The 10423-nt window shown below is 42.5% G+C and overlaps 1 protein-coding gene across 2 annotated transcripts in view; it reads left to right on the forward strand.

The window, feature by feature from the left end:
• The window catches only part of LOC128773885 (probable ubiquitin carboxyl-terminal hydrolase FAF-X), a 173957-nt gene extending 163858 nt beyond the window's left edge, over positions 1–10099 (forward strand). For both annotated transcript variants that reach the window (XM_053891925.1, XM_053891926.1), the window contains exon 46: positions 9888–10099. In XM_053891925.1, the coding sequence (XP_053747900.1) occupies positions 9888–9926 (39 nt within the window). In that variant the 3' untranslated portion in view covers positions 9927–10099. The remainder of the gene's footprint in view (positions 1–9887) is intronic.
• The last annotated feature ends 324 nt before the right edge of the window (positions 10100–10423 follow it).

Raw genomic sequence — 10423 nt, forward strand, 5'->3', positions numbered from 1 at the left:
CAGTCTAAAGCAGGCTGACAGAGCCTGATGCAGGGCTCGAAGTCATGATCCCTGAGATCATGACCTGAGCCAAAGTTGGGTGCTTAACTGACTGAGCCACCTAGATGCCCCCATTGCATATCTAGCAGTAGAATCTGCCCCCACACACCAAGAATTTTATATTTATTACTATCTTAAATTTCCTTAAATACCCAGTAGCCAATAATCTAGGACTTGAGTCAGACCATTTCTAAATTACACTGATAACTTTTACCTTTAGTGAGCAGTGTCTCGGCAGCAGTAATCCTACTCCATGGGTGGCTGTGTTATCTCCCAGAAATCAAAGGTTCGTTAACTCCTGCCTTCTTCCTCTATCCAAACCAGTTGTTTCATTGAGAGCTATTCTTGCTGATCTTTTCTGACAACAGAGGTATCAGTTCCAAAATCATCCTAGGATTCAATTATTTAATAATTCACTATGAAGACTCTCAACTCACTGAAAGTTCTTACAACCTCATTTATGATGTATTACAATTAAAAGATATGGATTAATACCCACCAAGGGAAGACTTATGTGGGACACAGTCTTGGAGAGTACATTATGAAGCTTTTGTCCTCAGGGTGCCTGGGTGGCTCAGTCAGTTAAGTGATCGCAGCACAAATAATGATCTCAGGGTTGTAAGTTCAAGCTGAGAGTTGTGCGTGAAGTCTACTTAAAAATAAAGCTGTTGTCCTCTGTCATTGGAGTTGTGGACAGCACTAACTTCTCCCAGCAATGTGCACACAGAGTACACACAGAACTGCATGAGCAGCAAAGCTCATCTGAGCCTTACTGTCCAGTTTTTATTGGGATTCAGTCACTTAGATATAGTAGACTACTTACATGGCCGAAATGATTTGCAGCCTCTCTAGAGGTCAACTAATACCATATGGAGCAGACACCCCTTTGTAAATCACATTTAGCATAGGTTGTCTGGCATGACTCCAGGTTCCCTATGTAAACACATTGTTTGCAGGGCACTATACGGCTTAGAAGTTCTCTCCAAGGAGGGGCACCTGGCTGGTTCATTTGTTCAGCATGCAAGTCTTCATCAGCAGGTTGTAATTTTGAGCCACATGTTAGGTGTAGGCATTACTTAACAATGAAATTGTTTTAAAAATGAGAGAGGAGGAGAGTAAGGTTAATTCTTTCCAATTTGGGTCTGTATTTTGAAGGTACTACATTTTAACAACTCACTGTCCATGGTTGTATAAAATTTAAATGGGAAATATTCTTATACCACTGAAACTTATTTTTCAGCTGCACCAAAGGCATAGCCTAGCTTTACTAAGAGCTGCAATGCAGAGCCAATATAAAAACACAGAATGTGCCTTCAGTTTAATAATAATAATAAATGAAAAACTGGAAAACCAAGGTGGTAAAAACAAAAAACAGAAAACTGAAGGAGCAGAGAAACGGCCCATGGTCCAGAGGATAGGGAATACCACAGTCTGGTGTTGGCTGTTTCTACTGGGGAGGGAGGTGTGGGGGGAGATTGTTACTATTCACCTGGGCCAAAGACCCTTATTTTCTGAGTTGTCCTCAGCTTCTGCATGCCTCAGATCTTGCGCAGCAGGCCAGAGATGAAGACCTCAGTTGGTTTATAACAACCAGCAGCTTATTGACCGTAGCCACCTAGGCATCATCACTGTGCATGTCCAGGAATTTGTACAGGTCAGTCTCCAGCTCCAAGATTTCTTCTTCCTGCCAGTAGTAAAGGCAAGAATGCTGCTCCAGGGTCGTACTTGACCATGACCTTCTCTTGGCGCTTCATTGGGCCCTCACCTGCAGCTTCAAGGGGCCTGTGAAAGTCTATGCCAGGTCTTGGGTCAGGGCTGCCAAACCTGGGGACCCAACTGCCAACAATGTACCCCTGCTGGTTTGCTGTCAGCCAGATCAGATTCCTCATCACTTTTGTGTGACAGGCCTTGTCCTGCACTTAACACTCCCTGACTGACTCTGGAACACTGGAAAGAGTTAGGTCACTAGCTTGGCTCCTCTCAGGTCTTAAGGGGCAGGGAACCAGTAGGGTAGCTGCATCATGGGGGGCCCCAGGCCTGCCTGTCTCATTCTGTCTCCTATCTCTCTGTTCTGTCCCCTGAACCTGCTGTCTGAGCTCTAAGAAACTTTGCAGAATGAAAGTTTTGAAGAGATTCCTTAAATGTGCAAAACTTTAACATCTCCTATAAAACAAATGTAGCCCACAGGAGGGCTGGGTTGGTTAAGGTGGGACTCTTCAGTTAAGCTCAGGTCATGATCTCAGTGTTGGTGAGATTGAGTCCCAAGTGGGGACTGACCCCTGGGCTGACAGTGCACGGCCTGCTTGGAATTCTCTCTCTGCCTCTTCCTCAAATAAAAATAAACATTTTTTTTAAAATAGCCCAATTCCACTAGCTTGTAAAGAAATTACTATATTTTGTAAAAACAAGATGCACTAGTAAGAACAAATTTGTGTACTAAATTCATGTGTAATTTTTTTTAATGTTGAGTTTTTTGTTTTTTTGTCTGAGAGAGAGAGGGCCAACAGGGCATGAATAGAGATTTTTAACCAGTACTCTCTTTTCTGTTTATGTTTATTTATTATTTTGAGAAAGAGCTTGAGCAGGGGCAGGGCAGAAAGAATCTGTAACAGACTCTGCAGAGCCACACACACGGTGCAGGGCTCTATCTCACACCCTGAGATTGACACCTGAGCAGAAATCAAGAGTTTGAAGCTCAAGCAGATGAGCTACCCAAGTGCCTCATCAAAATGACATTTTTTCAATATAAATCTCCTTTGGTCCATTTTCAACAACAAAATTGGCAACCATGAAGAGTCCCTGGGGATAATCCCCTGCAGAAACTTTGTAGCTTCATTGGAGCTTCCTAGGGCAGTTTTCCACCAGGTCTCCCTTCAGGAGTGGAGGGATGGAATCACTCTGTGGAGACCAGCTCTTCAAACTTGAGAAAGTGGTATTTCAAGAGCTTCTCCCAAACTGTAGGTAAGGTTTAAGGCCCCAGTTTCTCAAGTGGCAGGTGCTACACAGGTGGGTATTGGCTTAGTGGGACAGAGGAAATCAGAGATTTCTTACTTTGATTTCATCGCCAGAAAACCAGCTTCCATTAAGAGGGCAAGGTTTGGGATTTGTTGAACAGCATGCAGTTTTTGTATGTGAAATAACATGGGAGGCATCCTTTCTATTCCATGTAACAGGTCCCTAGGGAGAATTTTGGCTGGTTGGTTGACTATATAAGTGTATGTCAGAAAAGGTCATGGTGTTTTATATAATTGTGACTGGCTTCTGGATTTTTTGAGAAGGGAAAGAGGATGATATTCTGCATATACAGGTCTTTGTGCAGTTGCATAGGAGGGATGGTATACAACTAGGCAGTAAATTGATGGTGCAGTGGAAATGTCAATGGCAACATCCTGTGTTCCACTCCTCTAGAACCCTGGAAAATAGTGAATGAGGACATGTTAACTTTGAGGGTAGTGAATCTCTTTAATCCAATTTATAATAACTAGGGCAGCTCCTTTTTGGTAACAGAAAAAACACTGCGGTTGAGTCTGTTTCTCTCTCATCCCTCTGCCCTTCATTGCTAAGTGGAGGAGTGGAGAGAGGTTGCCATCAATGAAAGACCTTTCCAAGTCATGACCCAGAAGCAGGCATGGTCTGCCCCTCAAAGACCCAACAGGGCACACAGTTTCAACAGGATCCACCTGATAAGGGCATAAGGCAATTCCCAATGTGCCAACTACCCATTGGAGCAAACAGACAAAGTCAAATAACCACTTATTACTGGGCTTACAAAGTCCATTCTGTGCCTCAGATTTGTTGAAATCTAAAAACTCTTCATATAGAGATGATCCTTAAAAAATGGTTGAGGGTGCCTGGGTAGCTCAGTTGGTTAAGTGTCCCAACTTTGGCTCAAGTCATGATCTCGCAGTTAATGGGTTTGAGCCCCATGTCGGGCGCTGTGCTGACAGCTCACAGCCTGGAGCCTGCCTGAGATTCTGTGTTTCCCTCTCTTTCTGCCCCTCCCCTGCTCACACTTGTCTCTCTCTCTCTCTCTCAGAAATGAATGAACATTAAAAAAAAAAAAAAAAGTTGAATACACTGATTTACATGAAGAGGGCCCTGAGAATACACGGCTAGTCAAAATGTTCTTCACTGGGCAGAGCGCTCCTGACGTCAGACAAAAGCTAAATAAAGTTGAGGGTGCTGTGTCCAGCCTGTTTGGTGGAGATTATATACAAGACTTATAATGCTAGGGAAGAACAAAAGGTGAGGCTGATTTGAGTTTTGCTTTTGTCATCTGGTGAAAGAGACCAACCAAAGGGCAAGTCGGGACATCCCAGGTTGAGCAAAGACCGATGTGTCTATTGTAAAAAAGGCATAGGAAGTGAGATTGCTCAACATTTTCTAAACAGGGCAAGGAAGGCCACATTGAAACTTCTGGGAAACAGATGGTCATTCAAGGGGAAGGATGGGACAAGGATAGTGAATGAAGGGACCCAGCACTTAGAGCCATATCAATGACCCCTATTAGAATAGCCCCACAAGAACCCCACATGCATTTAACGTGGAGTCTGGGTTGATAAACTATTTGTAAATACTGGAGAAATCTATGCGGTCTTAAATAGTAGCTGACTTCATTAAGTCCTTCTACTCTGTCTATGGTTAGCGTCACTGGTTGGGTACAACAGTGTCCTCTTACAGCCACTGTAATGTAAATGAGGTAAACAGAAGTTGAGACATAGTTTTTTACACATGCCTGATTGTCCAATTCCTCTTGTTCTGCAAGATATTTTATAAAAAGCAATTTAAATGCTCAAATAACTTTCTCATCTGAGAAATGTCAATCACGATTACAAGATCCCCCTGAAAATGCCATAAGGCTTCAGCTGATGGTATTGAATGCAGAAGACTGTAAGGCGGCCTGGGACCACCTGAGTTGTGTGAACAAGTGAGTACCACTGTTTGGGCAGGTGGGATACCTGGGTGAATTAAGTCAGCCACTCCAATAGTAGCACTGTTGAAAGAAGAAACAAAATTTCTTCATGTTAAACAGTGGCTTTAAAGGAGGAAACAGGGTATCTGGCCAACTCAAACAGTAGACAATGCAGCTTTTGATCTCAGGGACATGAGTTCAAGCCCAACATTGGTCATGGAGGCCACTTAAAGATAGGTAGGTAGGTAGATAGACAAAGACAAGACAGACTGGATGGATGGATGGATGGGTGGATGGGTGGATGGGTGGATGGGTGGATGGATAGATGGTTGGGGTCTATAAAATATGGATGGATGGATGGATGGATGGATGGATGGATGGATGGATCAATAGAAAGATATATAGATACATAAAGAAGTATTAAGAGCCTACAACTAGTTTTCAATCAGTTTTAGTAACATGGACTGATTCACCCTTACCAGTTTCCCTGTAACCCTACCATTTCACCAGTGAGGAAACCCCATTTGGAGGAATATGTCTTTGTTCAAGATTTAAGGGCTATAAAGTTTAGGATATCCATCCCACAATCCATACAAATGACTAGTGTGCCATGACACTATAGATGGTTTATAGTGTTGGGAGTCAAAAGATGTCTTCTTTGATATTCTTTTGGAAGGAAAGTCTCAATTGCTGTTTGCCTTTGAATGACAAGACCCAGACATGGGTCATTATCCAGTATTGTTGGACTATACTCCCTCAAGGCTTCAAAAATTCACTTACTTAATTCAAGTAAGGAGCTAGGTAAAGACTTCTACAGACTACACGTAGACCAAGATATATTATTGCAATATGTTGATCTGTTAATAGCCAGACCTGATTATGAACATTGTCTAGAAAATGCCATCAGTGTGTTTAATCACCTGGGCTGGTATGGGTACAAGGTTTCCACTAGGAAGCTAAAATTTGTAAACAGCAAGTCTCCTATCTGGATTTCCTGTTAAATCAGGGAAACTGAAGTTTAATGGCTAGTGGAAAGCAAGCCATCTGGGATTTGAATATTCCAAGAAATCAGAGACAGTTATGCAGGTTTTGGGTATGGCTTGATTTTGCAGAATCTGAATACTGAATTTTGGCCTTATGGCTAAGCTCCTTTATGAAGCCTTAAAAGGACTCAATTTAGAGCCCCTACTATGGTCTGGATTGTCAAAAGGCCTTTGAGACAAAATGGGCACCTTAGTCCACCACCACCTTAGGACACTCTGATATGAAAAACAATTTTTTTTAAACATTTACTTATTTTTGAGAGGCAGAGGAGGGGGAAAGAAAGGCTCTGAGCTGTTTGTTAGCACAGAGCCTGATGTGGGGCTCGAACTCATGAACCACAAGACCATGACCTGAGCTGAAGTCAGATGTTCAACCGACCGAGCCACCCAGGTGCCCCTGAAAAACAATTTTAAATTGTGTATTCCTGAAAGGCAGAGGCTGGCCTTGGGAGTGCTAATACAAATGATGGGAAAATGCCATGTCCTGTCCCTGGACAGTGTGGTAACGGTATATTGCCCTGTGCTAATGTGCACTGGCTGCCACCTGTGACTTACTACAGGAAGCAGAAAAATTCATATTATGGTTAGGACAGTCCATTGTTATATAGGTGCCCCACCAAGTGTTGGTACTATTAGAATAAAGGGGAAGCTATTGGTTGACCCCAAGCCCAAGCAATACTTTCTGATAGCCCAAATGTCACTTTAAAGATTGTGAGCTCTTGGGATACCCAGGTGGCTCAGTCAGTTAAGTGTCCAACTTGATTTCAGCTCAGGTTGTGATCTCACAATTCATGGGAACGAATTTCACATCACAATGTGCTGATAGTGCCAAGCCTGCTTGGGATTCTGTCTCCCCGTCTCTGCCCTTCCCCCAGTCACTCTGTCTCTTTCTCTAAAAATACATAAGTAAACTTAAGACCATGAGCTCTTTAAATAAACTGCTGTGCTGCTTTCTGTTTCAAACAAGTCTCTTCCATAATGGTTTGGAAATTCTTGAAACTATGTACTCTAGGAAGCTTGATTTATGTGACCAGCCATTGACATAGGCTGACTCGCACTTTTTTACTAATGGTGGTTTTCTTGACCACAAACACTGCTAAGCACATTATGGCATGGTGAATGGCCAGGGGGTTGTGAAGCAAGAGTACTTCACAATCTCCCACCCCCAGGGCACATGAGCAAAAAAGGCAGAATTAAACCCCCACAAGCTTTGCAACTTTCCCTTGGGAAAAAAAAATGTCTATATAGATTTCTAAATACAGTTTATGGTGGTGCACTATCAACAGGGTAACATGGGATGGGTGGGGTTTGCTGACAGCAGGAAATCAGGATATTAAATATATCCCAGAGATATGTGCTGTCATGCAAACTCAATCTGAGCCAAAGGCCATGGCTAACATGCACTACCTGGGACATCAAAAATTAGACTCCTGGGGCACCTGGGTGGCTCAGACAGTTGAACATCTGACTTCAGTTTGGGTCATGATCTCCAGGTCCGTGGGTTTGAGCCCCACGTCAGGCTCTGTGCTGACAGCTCAGAGCCTGGAGCCTGCTTCAGAGTCTGTGACTCCTCTCTCTGCCCCTCCACCTTTCACACTCTCTCTCTGTCTCTCCCTCAAAAATAAACATTAAAAAAAAAAAAAAAATAGACTCTTGTGTGGTTCAAGGTAATCAAGCAGCAGATAGAGCAGACAAATGAGCAATAGCCAGTCATCAGTTTGAAGGAGCCTATTGCCCCAAATGGATTTGATCCAGTTTACTCCTGTGTAAGATGAGGACAACAAAAGGGTAGAGGAATACGAATTTGACTGGTGGTACCCTAATCATTAATGGGAATCAGTTCTCGTGGCCTTGTGATACTGCTTGATATCACATTTGCCCTGTCTGCCTAAGGAATAATCTAAAAGTTAATAAAAGAAATTTGCCAGTGGGAATATAACATATGGGAGAATGCCCTTATTATGACTGGCACACTGATTTAACCCAAATCCCACAAACTACTGGGGACTTTCCATGCTTACTAGTTTCTGTGTATATCTTCTTGGGCTATGTGGAGGCTTTCCCCACATGAAGTGAAAAGGCAATTGAGAAGGTTGTCAAAGTGTTCCTTAAGGAAGTTAAATCCAAGTTATAGGGTCCCTACCTCTATCCAAAGTGATAATGGACCCTCCTTTACTACAGTAGCAACTCCATGAATAAGCAAGGTTTGGGCATTCAATGGAAATTACATGCATCATGGAAGCCCCACTCTATAGGAAAAAAAAAAATAATAATAATCATCCTACTTAAAAAAAAAAAAAAAAATGTTTACTGTTCAGAGGCAGAGTGTTAGTTGGGGAGGGGCAGAGGGAGACCGAATCTGAAGCAGGCTCCAGGTGCCAAACTCAGCACACAGCCCTACCCAGGGCTCGAACCCATGTATTGTGAGATTGTGACCTGACCCAGAGTCACTTGATTGAGCCACCCAGGCGCCCCAAAATGAATCCTACTTTAGAAAAGACAAAAAGCTCTACCGATAAACAACTGAAATGGGATCAAGTTCTACCAATTGCCCTTCTCTGCATCTGAATGACCCCTAGAAATGGGCTCCAACTAAGCCTCAAGAGATTATGTATTATAGGTCAGTCCTAACACCCCAAGGTAGGAGGGAAAATACACACTTGGTTCAATAAATAAAACTAAAATGATATATTCAACAATTGAATCAGTTACTAATAATAACTATGCATGAGTTTGTTTCTTTCAGAAATCCAGCCCAACCAGAAGCACCACAAAACTTTTAAGGCTTGCAGCTAGGCTTCCTCATTCAACATGAGGAAAGAACAGGGCCCAGATCATCAGTTGGAAGAGAAACGGAAAGGACCATACAATGTTCTCTTGACAACCCACGTATCCCTCAAGTTGGCTGGAATAAATTAACCTTGGTGCACCATATTCAGGTTAAACGGAACCAGTCCCAAAGAAAAGTCAACCCTTGGGAGATTTGAAATACTTATTTAAGAAAATAAAAATGAGTAACGGTGCAATGATACTTTACTTTCTATTTGCCTTCTCTTTAGGATGGAGAGATAATTCCCTAGTTCACCCTGTTCAGGCCTTGTACTCATCCAAATGGGCCACTGAGTGCTGGATTTGCCTTCTGAGAGCACAGTGTGCACTGTATTACTGTGACACACTTGTACATCCAGTAAGGAAGTTTACCCAGTCACCTTAATGGACAAGGGACTACTGCTGAAGCTTCCCGATCCCACACAGTGATTATAGGTTCAGGATAATATATTATCCTCACAGAAGTAATTCGGAATTGCATGGCCTCAGATTATATGTTGGCCAACCAAGGAGGTGTTTGTACAATTGCAAATACATCCTGCGATGCATATGTAAATACTTACCAAGCTGAGACTGGTGTGGGAAAAATGCAACATTAGGTTACAACCTGGATGCAACAATCTCTAGCTCATCAAACTCCTATATTGGAAGGAATGGACAAGTTCTGACCAACTGGTTCTCAGGTCTATTCTCATGGATCCCAGATGGAGTTAAATTCTTGGGGATTTCTTGTTTTCTTCTAGAAATCCCAGGAATGTATGCACTGCTAAAGGTTATCCTTTGTTCTGTGCCTTATGTCTGTAAACATACCCTATCCATCTTAAAAGCCAGAAAGGGTAACTGGGAAAAGCAAATTCAAGTTTTCCACCATAAAAGTCCCCTGACAGGAAGCAACCAGATGAGTATGATGCCCCTCTTCCATAGAAACAGAACACTTAAAATAACAGTGGTATACTGAAACCATGTAAATGCATAAAGCTGAACAAAAGTAAAATGCACTAATGCTACAGCAAAGCTCAATTTTAAAGTAACCTTTTTCTTCTCTTCCTCTCCTCCCTTCTTAGCCTCTGTTACAAGAACCTGGTAACACCGTAAAGAAGTGAAGAAGAAGGGTGGCAGCACAGACACAATTCCTGTCAAAACTGGCCAGATCCCATATTTTCCTATAAAACAATCCAGCCCCTTCTTCCACAAAGCCTTGCAGCTTTTTGAAGACCACTGTCTGCTGCACTGTCTTTTGCCCGGCAAAGCAATAAAGCTATTCCTTTTTATCTCAGACTCTGTCTTTGCATTATATATTGACTCTAAAGTATAGAGGTCAGTTTTCAACATTAATTCTGATTGCATCATGGTCAGTGAATCTCTACCTAGAAAGATAAGAGAATGTTAAAAATAATTATTTTCAGCATATTTTTAAACTATTCACTAAGGTGAATTTTTTTTTTCTTAGTTTGAGAGCAAGGGCACACACACACAAGCGGGGGAGGGGCAGAGAGAGAGGAAGAAAGAAAGAATCCCAAGCAGGTTCCGGGCTCTCAGCGCAAAGCCTGATGCGGGACACAGTCTGTGAACTGTGAGATCATGGCCTGAGCCAAAACCA

Source organism: Panthera pardus, unplaced genomic scaffold (assembly GCF_024362965.1).
Source record: "Panthera pardus isolate Hobbes unplaced genomic scaffold, ASM2436296v1 HiC_scaffold_27, whole genome shotgun sequence".
Classification (NCBI taxonomy): Eukaryota; Metazoa; Chordata; class Mammalia; order Carnivora; family Felidae; genus Panthera; species Panthera pardus.